Below are 15,194 nucleotides of genomic sequence, written 5' to 3'. Positions count from 1 at the left end.
CTTTATCGCCGCATTCACAACTCTATACATCGATGCATTTCTATGTACTACTGAAAATCAAAATACACCGTTTCATTAACAATAATCGCCACAATTACTTATCGGTCAACTTATTGCTTTTTATCTATAAATTAGTGAATGTAATGTCAACGACCGAAAGAAAACAAAACAATAAAATGATGCTACAAAGGTTAACAATCGGCTTCAGCTCGATCTATGTAGTTAGTATCTGTAAAGGTACCAGTTGTATGTGTGCCATTAAACTCGAGTCTTACACGTGTCTCGCGGGTTACTCTAATAAATCTAAATAGAAACTTTCATTGACTCTTTGTCCTATTTGGAGAAATGTATGTTAGAGATTAACCTTTGCTTTAAAAATAAATTATCACCTTAGCCTATCTGAAAAAAAGATTTTCTTTTTCTTTGCTCTGTTATGTTTATTATTCATCCCCTTGTTATAAAAATATTTTTTTTATCAAAAAAAAAAATAAGTCATAGTTAAATAGCTAAACTTTTTTGTATATTTTTTTTAATGTCTGTATCAAATAAATATTAAATGAGAATATAACTAGAAATGTGCTATATTATATGTACAATATATATATATATAGAAAAGAACTACTTATTATATTTTCTAATAGTACAACTCTAAGTACGACGTTTTTATGCCTTGTCATCTTATGAACGACGTGCATTAACGAATTAAGTAGAGTTCACTATTCACTATATCACTATAGTCGCATCGTTAAATTATTGGCGTTGACAGATATAAAGGGCTTGGGAGAATCAGCTGTCGAGCTTTACTCTTATGGCTGCTACGGGATTTTAATTTTTCATTTCACACCTACATTTCGTGCAGTATTATGTGTATCATTACAATCTTTTGATATATTTTATATTTTTTATTAGTTGAGTTGTAGTAAAAATATTTTTTTATCAAATTTGTAGACTTAACATTTATCTTAAGTCTAGTTATTCGCATTTACTGTAGCATAATATCATATATAGTTAATCTTTTCACACCAATACTCTAATTCAAGAAAGTCTCTGAAAGATCGACCACTTAGAGAGATGAAAAAGCTCTTTTCTCACTAAACAACCGCCGCTCCGGTCCATAATAAATGGAAATTGACCCAATTTTCGTTTCATACTCGCCGACAGTTAACAGTGGAAACGTGTCATTTTATAGGCACAACCACGTGAACGCGAGAAACGAATGGAAAGTACGATTCTACGAAAATGTTGATTGATCGAGTGTGACTGATCGAAAGCGGCCGAGGAGGTGGGTGGGAAGAGAGCGACAGCTTTCCGGGGTTCTTGCCCCACCGGCGCATAGTAACCTACTTGAAGAACGTTGCTCTTATTGTTTATAAACACCGCCGATGCTGATGCTACTCTTGCTACTGTAGACGTAGCAGCTGCACTCCTTGATGCACCTTCAGGCGCTCGATTCAAAATGCCCCCGATTCCACTATTGCCTAAACAAAAGTCTGATTGTAGAAAACTACACCCTCTCTCCATATTTGGTATTCTAGCTTTGTAATAGAAGCATTTTTATGAATCTCATATTTATTCAATAATTTGAAAGTTATAAAAAAGATTTTATATGCATACGAGACTGGTAGGTGAACGATCTCCACTATTCAACTGGAACAAAATCCAGTCTCTTCTGGTCGAAGTGGATGACCTTATAGTTGTAAAAAAGAATTCAATGAACTCACTGTCTTGTACAATAATGGGATTCTCCATCTGTTGCTAAGGTAGTATTTTAAATTATGCATTTTTTATTCCAATGTGCAAAAAAATGTAAAAAAAAATTCAGAGATACACATACCAAAATATACTTAAATACACAAAAATAACATTTTTTAAGATGTAATCAATACATTTTATTTTACTTAATAAAAGAGCCTTGTATTAGTATAATAAAGTGTGCAATAAAACATATTATAATAAAATAGTATACATTAAAATAGATTTTACATCATAAAATATAGTATTCTAACTTTTTTACCACAAGGGAAAATAAGGGAAAAGTATTTATGCCATTAGTAATACGGAAGGGCAATAATCTATGTAACGTGAGATTGAAAAAATATATGGTAAAAATGGGCACGTGATGATCAATCAAAATTATATTTGTTTAATATCACTAATTTTGATTCATGTGGGATTTGAACCCAAGTATTTCAGATATTAGTGATCGACGTTGTGCTAATATTGTCATTGGTTGAAGCAGTAAAGGTATAAAATAATAATCCAAATCGAATAAACACAATTATGTATGTATGTATGTTTTCAAAACATACACAACCAATCGTATGTAATTTTTGGTTACCCATTTTTGATTGATTAAAATTATTCAGCAACATAATAGGATTACCAATCATAAATTAGTTATGGTGATAAGGTCAATACATTATCATGGCGATATTATTCATTTATTTATTTTATTAATTTATTTAGACAAATATTATCTTATTAAAACAAATATAAATTTGATCAAAACATACATATAAAACAGAATATAAAAAAAAACATATATTATAATTTATTTTTAATGCAAGAGAGTGTTTTTTATTCTATTGATTGTCCTAGAAATACTATTAAATAAATTTACACCTCCGTACAATATTCCCCTGGCCGTACTCGTTTTCTTATACTTAAATATCAATAAATTGTCTCAATTTCTAGTATTCAATGTCTTATTGTCTTATTTTGTAATTTTTACAACATCGTTTTATCTAATTTAATAAGAATGTATAATATTGTTGCACAATAATTGAAGTGGGCAATATAATACTATCGTAAATTTAGTTTTGTATTTATACTTAACATATTTCTCATCCTAGATAATATATCTATTTTTCTACTACTTTTTCAATGTTTATTAAAATTTAATTTTGTATCTACAATAACTCCTAAATATTTTATAGTATCAACTATTTCAATAATAGAGTTGTCTCTCACTATTTTTATATTATTATCTAAGATATCTTTATAATTAATAAACATACATTAAATTTTATTTTCATTTAGTTTAAGTACATTCATATTTTTTTATAATAATAATTATATCATTATTATATATATTATAAACAACAATGGTCCTATTTTGGACCCCTATGGTACACCATGATATATTCTATTCTCTTTAGAATAAGCAATATTTATTTTAGCTATTTTCTTTCTCTTTTTTAAATAATTATCAAACGATTAGAATATTATTTCATTTATATTAAATTTCTTCGACATTTTTATTCTGTCTATTGTTTTGAAAGCTCTCTTAAAATTTAGGTATTTAAGCTTCAATGATTTTGTTCGTATCCTTGGCCAGGGCAGTCTTAATAGAATGTGTTTATCTGAATTTCGATTTTGTTCACATAAGAATCCTTTAATTATTTGATTAGTATTTCTTCTTTTTAAATAATTATCAAACAATTATAAAACTATTTCATTTATACTAAATTTCTTCGACATTTTTATTCTGTCTATTGTTTTGAAAGCTCTCTTGAAATTTAAGAATTTAAGCTTCAATGATTTTGTTCGTATCCTTGGCCAGGGCAGTCTTAATTGAATATGTTTATCTGAATCTAGATTTTGTTCACATAAGAATCCTTTAATTATTTGATTAGTATTTTTTCCATTATCTTTTTCACACTAGGAAGCATGTTAATTAATCTTTTCCTCAACCTTTTTACTTTTTTTAATTTAAGTATAGGTATTAATAGCAATCTTCAAATTATCAAGTATTCCTTATTTAGAGGATTTTTTCTTTACTAAATAATGTAATTTAGTTCTTAGTATTACGCATGCTTCTTTAATTATATTTACACCCAATTCATCAGCACTGGTTCATTTTTTAATTTACAAACTGTGTTGTGAATTTCTTCTAAATACATTTACATTGAATATTTAATTACTGTATTGTACTAATTTATTAAACTGAGGTATTGAATTTACAATCTCTAGTAATATCAAATAAATATAATTGAATAATAAATATTACTTTTAATGTAATATTAATTATTTTTTCTATAATATGTTAAAATGAACGTGCTACAACAGATATTATCTCTTCAAAGAAAAATATGTTTTTATCGACATTTACATTGATTGAAAAAGGTTTAAGTGCCTTTAAATGATCGATTATTAAATGACAAAAATATACAATATTAATTATTAAATTATTATGTATTAGAAAATAAGGTATTGACTTTGTAATAAAAACTATTTTATTACAAAGGTGTTATTGAAATTATATGCTGTTTTAAGCTATTATTTACGCGTAAAAAAGCCTAGTGATCTTTAACTGACAGTTGTGAACATAACTTGTGTATGAAATTTTGCAAACGTTTTATTAATTTTTTGATAAATTTCAAGTCAAATTACATTTATACTAGTGAAAATATAACTTCACTGAAAAATTCACTTGTAAAAAAATAAAATAAACAGATACTAATCGTCCAATTGATTTTTAAATCCAAACCCAATAAAAGTTCTTAAACTTTCATTAAGTTAGGTTTAGGTTTGTACAGCAAATGGAGGTTTCGCAACTGTCAAATTAAATTACAAAGACAATTTTATTATTGCTAGTAGAAATTTATATCTATTGATAAAAATTTATTCAGATATGTTATGACTGAAACAGTAAGTTAAATTATATTTATACTATTGAAAATATAATCTTTTTAATAAATACAGATCTGAATATTTTTTAAAATAAATATATAATATTAATAAGGACTAATGATTTTACTGCAAATAACTGTTTATTTAATGGCAACAATAAATACTAATGGGAATTGTACAGTAAAGCTTAAATATATGTTTTTAAGATCCCAAAATAATTCTAAATAAAAGAAAATAATTATGCATTAAAATAAATTTATTATATACAGTATTGGAATCACCTGTAAGCTCAATTGATACAATAAGTACAACTAGAAGAGCCTGTTTTAATAATGAGAAGGGTATGACTAAGCCCTAAAGATTTTCCTCGAGAGCTTCAAGGGCAACAGATATGAAAGTTTCGCAATAATGGAAAGTTTAAATGATTAAATTCCATCATGTCTTGTCTGACACGACAAGGAAAAAGGAATAAAGCGCGTTCTTTTAATAAAAGGCTATGCCGCTGTTCGTCTATTGTAACTGATAAATTAGTATGAGAGAAGCTTTGCACTTAGGGTTGTGAAATATAAAATATTATATTATTTTTATATTACATACAATTAACAACATAATAATAGCATAACATGATTTAAATTATACTAAATTTTATTCTAATATTTTTTAACGTAGTTTTGACTTATTAATATATTATGTAAAATATATTGATTTTATATACCCTGGGTTTTAAATATTAAAAAACTATCCCGTTAACATAAAAATGAAAACCCTATTAAATATAAGAATGACGTGGTTAAAATTAGTTTCTGACGAGTTCCCTGGCCCCAGAGAGAGCGGCCCTGTACCAAGGACGTCTGCGTTTTGAACCCAACTGACCCTTTAGTGCAATATATAAATGTACTTATTTTAAGTCTAGAATATTCTTGAAAGAATAATTTATAAAACGAGTAAAAAAATTTATTTTTAATTAATTCTTTTTTACTTTTATATTAAATTATTTTGTAGTAAAATATATGACTTTAAAATTTTATTTTTAATATTAATGCACCCTAATATGAACATATATATGGTAAATTTAAAAAAAATATTATTTACGGATTCATTTACATACACAACTAATTTATAGTGAAGGCGTAGTATATATTTGTGTTGTTGCTAAGTGGAAACGATGACTGATTGTTGTTAAATAATGGAGTACCCTCAGCTATGTCAGGTGATCGATCTTAGAGTAGGGTCAAAGCCAGAGATCCGGTCATGTGAAGAATCAGGGTCTAAGAGGGTTGACTGACTGAGAACAGACAATGCCCCCTGAGCGAGGCACCGACCTCGGGGTAGATAGTCCCATTGACTCGGCTATTCCTTCCAGCATACTGTGCCGGTCACATGTGGAATAATTTATGCATACGGTCTTCTTCGGGTAAACGACATTCGCCTTATACTGACTTTATTTTTTTCTACATATACATTATTATAAGTCATGAATGTAAAATGTATCCTGTTTCTGGCGCAAAAATCGTATGCATCTAAATAAATAACGCCGCCGCCAGACGAAACAAAAAGTAAAGACAATCCAGTTACCGATAACGATGGAATTCCTAGGGCTATGTGAGAGAGCCCAACTCCTTCAGAGGACATTCACTCCGTCTCCTTAGTTTCTTTTGGTTTGATTTGATCCTCACTTTTCAGGTAACAAGCCACACAGACCTATGTTAATGAAGGCCGGAATCCGTTTCGTATCATGCTATTAAACTTGCAAATCAATAATGATTTAAATCCAGTGCGATACACAATATTACCTGGAATCGTTTCTTTTAGATTCAGTCTACTGCGTGACGTCCGTTGCGCTCATACGTGTTCTCTTATCTAACATTGCTTATTTTCTATGTTGCAGATCATGTTTAACATTTTGTTAACCTCAGTGCTCGGTTTACTTTTGATCGGCATAATACGATGGCTACTCTCAAAGTTCAGGTTTGCAAATCCACCGTATCCTCCGGGACCAATAGGTTTTCCGATCTTGGGATCATTAGCATTTATGGACGCAGTCAGTCCGCACATATCGTTTATAAACATGGCCAACAAATACGCCAAAAATGGAATGTTTTCCGTTCAACTGGGTTCGATAAATACAGTTGTATTGATCGATCCGATTTTGATCAAAAAAGCGTTCAACAATGACATATTCAGCGGCAGGCCTAATTTATACATGACCACTGGAGTCATGAAAGGAAAGGGCGTTATATTCTCCAATGGAGAATTATGGAAGGATCACAGGAAGTTACTTTCAAATTGGATGAGGGTATTAGGAGCTGCTCGCGGAGCTATGACTAGACCGCGTCTTATGGAACGTATGAAATCTTCGGCCGACCAACTTGAACAGGTTTTTAATAATATTATATAGTATGTCAATACAATTGTAATTTAAATTTTGGATAAAAGGCTGTTTTAGATGGCGATATGGATAATACCGATTTATCTAAAACTCTTTCGTTTGTAATGGGTAACACAATATACGAGCTGCTCTTTGGAATATCTTATAAAAAAGATGACCGTGTTATGGATTGGTTATTAAAAATACAAACAGAAGCTGTTGAATACATGGGCGTAGCTGCAATAGTTAATTTTTTACCATTTTTAAGGCAAGAAATCATAAAATATTATCAAATAGAACGATTTATTTTTAGTATATTATTTACTTTAATTTCAGATTTTTCTCCCCGTGGCTCCGAAAAGTATATTATATCATAACTAGTGGTCAAACTCAAACACACAAAGTTATTGATGGATATGTGGCTATCAGACAATTGCGAAAGCAGCAAGGGGGTGGTCCAGTCGTGCTAGACGAAGAGTTTGATAAGAAAAATGGCATAGAGTTTATTCATTATTCAGCAATGAATAGTAATCCGCAAAAGTGTTACTTTAACCCGTCTACTTTAAACGTCGTCGATGATGACTGCGTACTCGATCACTATTTAGAAGAAAGGGAAAGAAGAAAATCTGCTGGAGATATTGAAGGATTTAATCGTATGAGCATCGAACAAATGAAATTTTTTATGTGTGATATGTTCGGAGCAGCTTTGGATACGTCTTTCAATACTCTTCTTTGGCTTATCTTATATCTAGCAATGCACCAAGATGAACAGGTAAAATTATGCCTCAAAAGATCTAATATAGTTTCTAAACAATTTCATAATATTTTAGGAAAAAATCAGAGAAGAATTAAAAACCTTATGCGGCGAAGAAACACCTTCTTTGGAACATATGCCAAATGCCACTTACACTAAAGCAGCGATATGTGAGATTCAAAGATTGAGAAGCGTAGTACCTATAGGAATACCCCATAGTACACTAGAGGTGATCATAATATTATAGCTGAATTTAGAGATTTTTTATAATACGCAATTCAACAGTGAGATGATCTATCGATATAATGTTTTTTTATTATGTACTTCAGGATACGATATTCAATGGCTATTTCATTCCAAAAGATACTATGATAATGCCGTTGCAATGGTACATTCATAATGATCCAACAGTTTGGGAAAATCCTAGTGAATTCAAGCCTTCGAGATTCATTGGAGCAGATGGTTCATTGCTAGCTCCATTGCATTTCATACCATTTCAATCAGGTTTGATTAATAATTTTAAATATAAGATGAACCGATTTACATGTAAAATTGATAGCTTGTTACAAATAATTTTTTAATCCTCTTTATTTAACAAAAAAAAACACATTTTAATATTGATTATGATACATATTATATTACGTATTGAATTATTTAAAGGATTTTAAAAGAAGAAAAAGAGATTTTTGCTTTAAAAACTGTACTTAAAAATTATCTTAGCTTCTTACTCTGATTACAAAAAGTTCGTTTATTATTTTAGTAGTATATTATGACTATATTGTTGTAATTTTGTTTTGCTATCATATCTATCATATAAAAAAATGTTTTATTTGTAGCGATTTTTAAACCGAAAATTTTTGCTACTTTAAAAATTTGTACATTTAAGCTATAAAACAAAACCGAGCCTTAAATGCATGTAATAGATATAAACTATAATACACAATTATAATCAATTGCAATTTTAGAATGGTATAGCATAGTATTAAAAACATTTTGTATAACAAATTAATCGTTTTTGTTGAAAAAATTTTGAGATAAAGTGCCTTTAAATTTTTTACTATTTTTATTTTAATACGCAAAAAATATATGTTTTACATAAAAAAAAAAGATTTTTAGATTTGGGAAGCAAAATTTTCACTATAATTTTTTTAATTACTTTACTTACATAATGCTTGATTTTGTCATTGTAGTAATGTTATGATTATACAGATAAAATATAGTTTTATAATTTAAATCTGAAACTTCAAATTTGTTCATTTTTTTTTATTTTTATTTTTCGTAGCGATTTTTATAGCAAAAATTTCACTTTTTCTACTTAAGAAATTCATAAATTTTATATAGAAAAAAAGTTATATGCATGAAGTACATAAATGATTTATTACAATAAATTGCAAACATTTTTAAACAAAATATTTAAAAATTTTTTTTTAATGAAAAAAACGTTTTCACTAATTTACGAAAATTGAATTTTTCTTACCATCAAAATTCATTATTTAAATTCATAACTCAAAACTTAGTGAATAATGAATTAAATACGAATAAAGTATCATATGCGATAATAATTAAACACAAATATTTTATTATTTTGTTCAATTTAGTAATATTAAAAATATTTACGAAATATTTACTTTTCTAACTTAAAAAATCATAATTTTGATTTAGAACACAAAACCGCTAGCGAAAAATAGTAATACGCATGATGTACATAAATATTTTAATATAATGAATGCAAACATTTTTAAAAAAAAATTTTTGATTATTTTGTTTAAATAAAAAAACACGTTTCGTAACTAATTCACGAAAATTTCACTTTTACTACTTTAAAAATTCATTATTTAAATTTAGAACACAAAACTTAGCTAATAAGGAATTACATTACATACGTATGAAGTTTCACATTTAATAATTACAAATATTTTTGATCATTTTGTAAAAACGTTTCGTAGCTGATTCACGAAATTTTCACTTTTTCTACCTTAAAAAATCATAATTTTTATCTAGAACACAAAATCTAACTAGCAAAAAAAGTATTACGTATGAAGTACATAAATACTGATTTATAAATATTTATATAAAAAAATATTTATAATTATTTTGTTTAAATAAAAAAAACGTTTCGTGACTTATTTACGAAAATTTTACTTTTCCTACCTTAAAAATTCATTATTTCAGTATAGAACACAATACTTAGCTAATAATGAATTAAATACGTATGAACTTTCATATTTGATAATAATTAATCACAAATATTTGATTATTTTGTAAGTAATATTAAAAACGTTTCGTTGCTGATTCACGAAATTTTTACTTTTTCTACCTTAAAAATTCATAATTTTAATCTAGAACAAAAAACTTAATTCATTACAAGATAAACTAAATATGTATGCGTTTCTAAGTTTCATATTTAATTATAATTAAACACAAATATTATTGAGTATATTGTTGTTAAAGCAAGTATTAAAAACCTTTTCGTGTAAATATAATATATTCATTTTATTGCGGAAAATTTCTTTTTTTCTACTTTAAAAATTCACATTTTTACTCTAGATCACAAAACTAGGCTTAAAATAGATTTAATGTGTAAAAAATATTATATTTAATAATAATCAATTATAATCTTGTAATTAAATAATAATATTTTTAGTGTTAAAAATCCATGTATTAAAAAAATTAAATTGTCTTATTTTTTTGTACCAAAAATATTGTTTTATGGTGTTATTATTAAATACGTATAAATGTATATTATTATTTTTTTATTTTTACAAATTATGCTAACTTTCTAAAACAAAAAAAAACGTTTTTTCTCTTTCTTTAGGTATTTGAAAAAAACGTTTAAAAAAAATGATTATAGCTCATCTTGTACATTATTATTTTATTTAATATATATTTTTATTTGTTTATAGGCAAAAGGATGTGTCCTGGCGATGAATTTGCAAGAATGGCGATCTTTACGTATAGTACAAGACTCGTTTCCAAATATCAATTTTCCTTGAGCAAACCTGTGCCTTCATTACACGGAACGTTTGGATTGACTTTGATTCCACCGGAATATTCTTTGAAATTGAAACCTTTGTAATGTGTACTACCAATAAATAAAATACATGCTTTTTAATTTTGTCATTTTATTAAAAAAAAACATCTTACAAAAATAGTATATTTATTTAATCGATATAGTCTTAAGAACCGCTTGGTTTAATTACTACTAATGCAACAATATAAAACTAAATCTAAAAAACACGTTTAAATACATATATTAAGATATTTCGATACAAAATTTATGTATTGGTCGACTTAGATGGTATATTAATCATAATAACAATATGGTCGTAATTGATTATTTTTCAATATAAATATACAAAAAAAAATGTATTCGTTAAACTCCTAATGGCAACTTGAATGCTGGGTATAAAAAATACAATATTTTTCGACGAATGTACAATACATACACACTCACATATTATATTATATAATTATATATTTTTAATTAAGATAAAAATGAACACGCGGGTATGTAGTGTAAAATTGGTACAAACGATGGGTGCAAATCGACCCGTATCGACTTTAGACTAGTCATATACATAAAAAAATATATTATTTAATTATTAATTTTATTACTGTATATAATAATAAAAAAATTGTGACCCTGTGATTGATTACGTCACAAAATCTTCGTTTGAGATTATGGCCGTATTACGTGAACAAGCTATGGCCCCAAATCTCAACAAATGAGATCATTGTACTATGATTTATTATTTATTTAATAATAATATAAAAAATATATATATAAAGTAACAAACGCGAATTTCGTGTCATACATCCTCTTCGTACGATATATTATAATTGAACGATTTTAAGGAATGGAAATGCATTACTTTCAAGGGGGTTTTTTATGTGATTTTTTCGCGCGTCGTGACCCCCTTTTCACCTAAACTATCTTACAATTTAATACTCTCCTATAAATTAATGAACACTTCGTAAGCACAGCCACTTTTTAATTGACACGAATTTTCAACACGCGCTAAAACGAATAATTTAAAAGGCCGGAAAGACCTATGCTTTGTACATTTTCTCCTCTTTAACTCATGATTATGAATATGATACTTCCGTTGGGGGGAAACTGAGTTGATCGTATGATATCGGAATGATTAAATAAATATTGATAATACTTAATGTAGTAGGAACAATAAATGCTGTATACCGTGCTCTGGGGTGGCATGGTTTTGATTTGTATTGAAGGCGTCGAGCTTACTAATGCGAGCCTACGTTCCTTAGCACTGATGGCGTAGGAATATTTTTAGGTTTCGTTAGGAACGGCCTAGGAGTCAGATGAACTTTGAAAGCGTCCGGCGAAAGAGTGACTCCAGCGTTTCCTTCCATCGACGGTAGAGGCTCTCCTTTTGGTAATGATATATTGAAGCTGTGCAAGAGTCCGGTGAAGAACAAGAACAACTCCATGCGGGCTAATACATAACCGAGGCACATTCTTCTTCCGACTCCGAACGGCATGAAGAATTCTGGCTTTTTTATATTACCACTAGCGTCTAAAAACCTCTCAGGCATGAATTTCTCAGGTTCTTCCCAAAGATTCGGATCCATGTGGACGCTGTAGATCAAAGGCACTACTTGACACCCAGCTGGGATTTTGAAGCCGTTCAAGTTCACGTCTCTGTTAATAAAATAAAAATAATTAATTAATGAAAAGTCTAAGGATGATGTAATAAAATAAGCATCATTGTAAAGTCAAATTACTTTGTGGGCGTGTGAGTCGTAGCTAAAGGAACGATCGTAGACCTTCTCAGCGTTTCTAAGATGGTCGTTTCGGTGACGGGCAAATATTGCAAATCTTCGATTTTGGGCAATCTTTCACGGCCGACGACCAAATCGAGCTCCTCTTGAACTTTCTTCATGGCATCAGGATTGCGCAGCATAAACACAATCATCCATAAAATAGTGGTTTTGATCGTTTCCATGCCCGCTGAGAATAGATCGCCGATGATTTGCTTAATCTGTTGCTCTATAAAATAAAATATATATTAGTCTCGATCATATATAAATTTATTTATATATTAAATAAAGAGAGACTCACCGTGATCTTTTCCTTCAAACAGCTGATCTTCGCGACCTTCTTCTTTAGCTCTCTGGATCTCGGCCAAATAAGAGTCGATCAGATCGCGAATGTTGTTCGGATCGAACGTGCTCTTGTGTTCATCAATGACCTCTTGATAGAACTGGAACATGTTCTCTCTATTCTTCATGATCTTGTTTTTGGCTGTGGCTTTGCCGGGCAAGTACTGTTTAAAAAAATATGATTATTATTGATCGATCGATTTTTTAATATAAAAATAATAAATCATGCGATTTCAGATGCATACCTGCCAAGTGGGAATATAATCTACTGTGCAGAGCTCTCCAAATAATCGCATTCCTTCTTCGATCAATCCTGTGAAATGACGGAATCGAGGATCGTCGAATGAGAAGCGAACGGACATCATCACGTTGCAGATTACGTTACTGACTGACACGGCCAATAATGGCGACATGTCAATGGCTTCTCCATTGGTGTTCTTGCACTCTTGGATCAATTCATCTACTTCGATCTAAGCATTAAAGAAAATAAAACATTAGATCTTTTTTTTAAATATATATATATATATATAAATACTGATGGTTATGATATTTACCGTGATTTGATTCTCTAGCTTTTGACGATTGTTGCCCATGTAAGTCATGCCAAAATGTCTGAGTTTCTCCAATAAGAATTTGCGCTGCTCTTTCCATAAGCTACCCTTGCTGTTAATTATACCTGTTGATTAATTAAATAATTTATTAGAAATGTGGAGCGTGCGCGGGTCGCTTTAGGAAAATGTATGAACGAGTTTTCACGAGCGCGGGCGATCGAGGCGGAGCTTAGGAGGCGAGTACTCCCACTCTCGCTCGACGCACGTGACTTTGACAGATCGTAAAGTTATATAGATAACTCACCGAATCCCTCAAGGGTCCGCATGAATGGAGTGTCGGGTCTGCTGTGCAGCTCTTCTCTCCTGAACGCGTCTCTGATGACTTTGTAGTCACTCAGGACCACGGTGAGCTGATTGCCCAATTGCGCCGAGAATAATGGTCCGTATTTGGCAGCCAATGATAAGTATTCGCTGTGCTTAGCGCCCGATTTCATGAAGGCGAGGTATCCGAAGATGGGGATTCCCCAAGGTCCAGGCGGTAGGGATTTGAGTTCCTTCCATTTGTACAAAGCCCACCTCGCTAGTATGAGAGCTATCGCGAATACGGCCCAAGCGCCGCTACCCAACTTTAAGAACCATGTTATAACGGCGAGGAACAACATCTTTGTTTATATATTTTGATAAGTTCTTTTATGAATTAAATTCAATGTTTTTATTTTTCATCGATTACGCGCACTTTTGAGCACAATATTGTCACTGTGTAATGTTTTGGTTTCGTATGATATGTAAATAATAAAATACGAAGAGTTCGCCGGTCGTATCTTTTTTTTTGTTCGTGTGCGTAGAGTGTACCGCACACGCCGCAGAGCGTCAAAACTGACTGTGCCGGCGAATTGTGGCCTTGCTGTTTATATAGCCGGCGCCGAGTAGTGGGGGCGTATAGGTGTCGCCGCGAAGACGACGCCCACCCCCCCACCACTGGAGCGCTTTCACGGTCAGCTCAGGTATTGGCTCGAGAGCTTTCGGTGCGACTACGGTGCGTCGTAGTCGTCGCGCCGTACAAGCTGTAGTAGCCGACTCACGTGCGCATTTATATTACGACGCTAAATTATTATAAACAATTTTATTGCGCAATTTATTCGAGCTATTATTGTACGCAATAATCTTATTGTTTACATTATTAATTACGTCCAGTATGAATATATTAATTTTTTGCCAAAAATAAAAAGAAGCATCTTTTACAAAAAAAAATAATAATTCGTACATTATACTGATTTCTCATAATTTATTTAGTCAAAACATTATATAAACATTAACAGAATATATAAAAAGACTAATATTATAATATATTTTTAATACACAACTCTTTGAGGAGTATCGCCGTACATGTACGGCGGTCGATCTTTCACTGTTTTGAGGTACCCCAGATAGTTATATAATATATTTACATATATAACTGAAGAAATAAAAAACATTAAATTAATATAATATTTTTCTTAAATTTAGAAATATAAAAAAAGCTTTAGAAGTCTTAGGTTCATTCTTTTTCTCCTCCTCCTCGACAATCTCCTCGTTTTCTTCTTCTTCTAAGGGTATGTCAAATATTTCATTAATTATAAATTAATTAAAATTTGTATCACAATTTAATCACTCCATAACATCTTCTTTGTCCCATTCGCTGCATATTGATTTGTTATGTCTTCTATAATAACCGTATCAGCGAGATCTGCATTACTATTACTGGAACTCACTAACGGTCTTT

The 15,194-nt window shown here is 30.0% G+C and overlaps 2 protein-coding genes across 4 annotated transcripts in view; one reads left to right on the top strand and one right to left on the bottom strand.

The window, feature by feature from the left end:
• The window catches only part of phtm (cytochrome P450 enzyme phantom), a 78,764-nt gene extending 67,898 nt beyond the window's left edge, over positions 1-10,866 (top strand). For all 3 annotated transcript variants that reach the window (XM_088203759.1, XM_088203768.1, XM_088203777.1), the window contains 6 exons: positions 6,521-7,009; positions 7,069-7,268; positions 7,337-7,772; positions 7,831-7,983; positions 8,084-8,258; positions 10,658-10,866. In XM_088203759.1, the coding sequence (XP_088059885.1) occupies positions 6,521-7,009; positions 7,069-7,268; positions 7,337-7,772; positions 7,831-7,983; positions 8,084-8,258; positions 10,658-10,830 (1,626 nt within the window). In that variant the 3' untranslated portion in view covers positions 10,831-10,866. The remainder of the gene's footprint in view (positions 1-6,520; positions 7,010-7,068; positions 7,269-7,336; positions 7,773-7,830; positions 7,984-8,083; positions 8,259-10,657) is intronic.
• Positions 10,867-11,818: 952 nt separating this feature from the next.
• On the bottom strand, positions 11,819-14,317 carry Cyp18a1 (Cytochrome P450 18a1). Its single transcript, XM_088203790.1, has 6 exons — positions 13,737-14,317; positions 13,436-13,557; positions 13,127-13,351; positions 12,841-13,045; positions 12,504-12,768; positions 11,819-12,420 (listed from the first exon to the last, which is right to left on the bottom strand). Exons 1-6 carry the CDS (start codon positions 14,092-14,094, stop codon positions 12,003-12,005), a joined length of 1,593 nt encoding a protein of 530 aa, XP_088059916.1. The 5' UTR covers positions 14,095-14,317; the 3' UTR covers positions 11,819-12,002.
• Between the last annotated feature and the right edge of the window lie 877 nt (positions 14,318-15,194).

The sequence above is a fragment of the Plectrocnemia conspersa genome, unplaced genomic scaffold (assembly GCF_051122295.1).
Source record: "Plectrocnemia conspersa isolate PC_06_02 unplaced genomic scaffold, ASM5112229v1 ptg000002l, whole genome shotgun sequence".
Lineage (NCBI taxonomy): Eukaryota > Metazoa > Arthropoda > Insecta > Trichoptera > Polycentropodidae > Plectrocnemia > Plectrocnemia conspersa.
Note: the sequence above shows the minus strand (reverse complement) of the source record. Positions and strands in the feature narration are given on the sequence as shown.

Bases quoted from the DNA above. Each gene is read 5' to 3' on its own strand.
- Cyp18a1 (XM_088203790.1), bottom strand. From the start codon at position 14,094: ATGTTGTTCCTCGCCGTTATAACATGGTTCTTAAAGTTGGGTAGCGGC. The intron at 13,352-13,435 runs GTAAATATCATA...TTTAATGCTTAG, and splicing joins AGCTAGAGAATCAAATCACG to ATCGAAGTAGATGAATTGAT. The intron at 12,769-12,840 runs GTGAGTCTCTCT...TTTATTTTATAG, and splicing joins GTTTGAAGGAAAAGATCACG to AGCAACAGATTAAGCAAATC.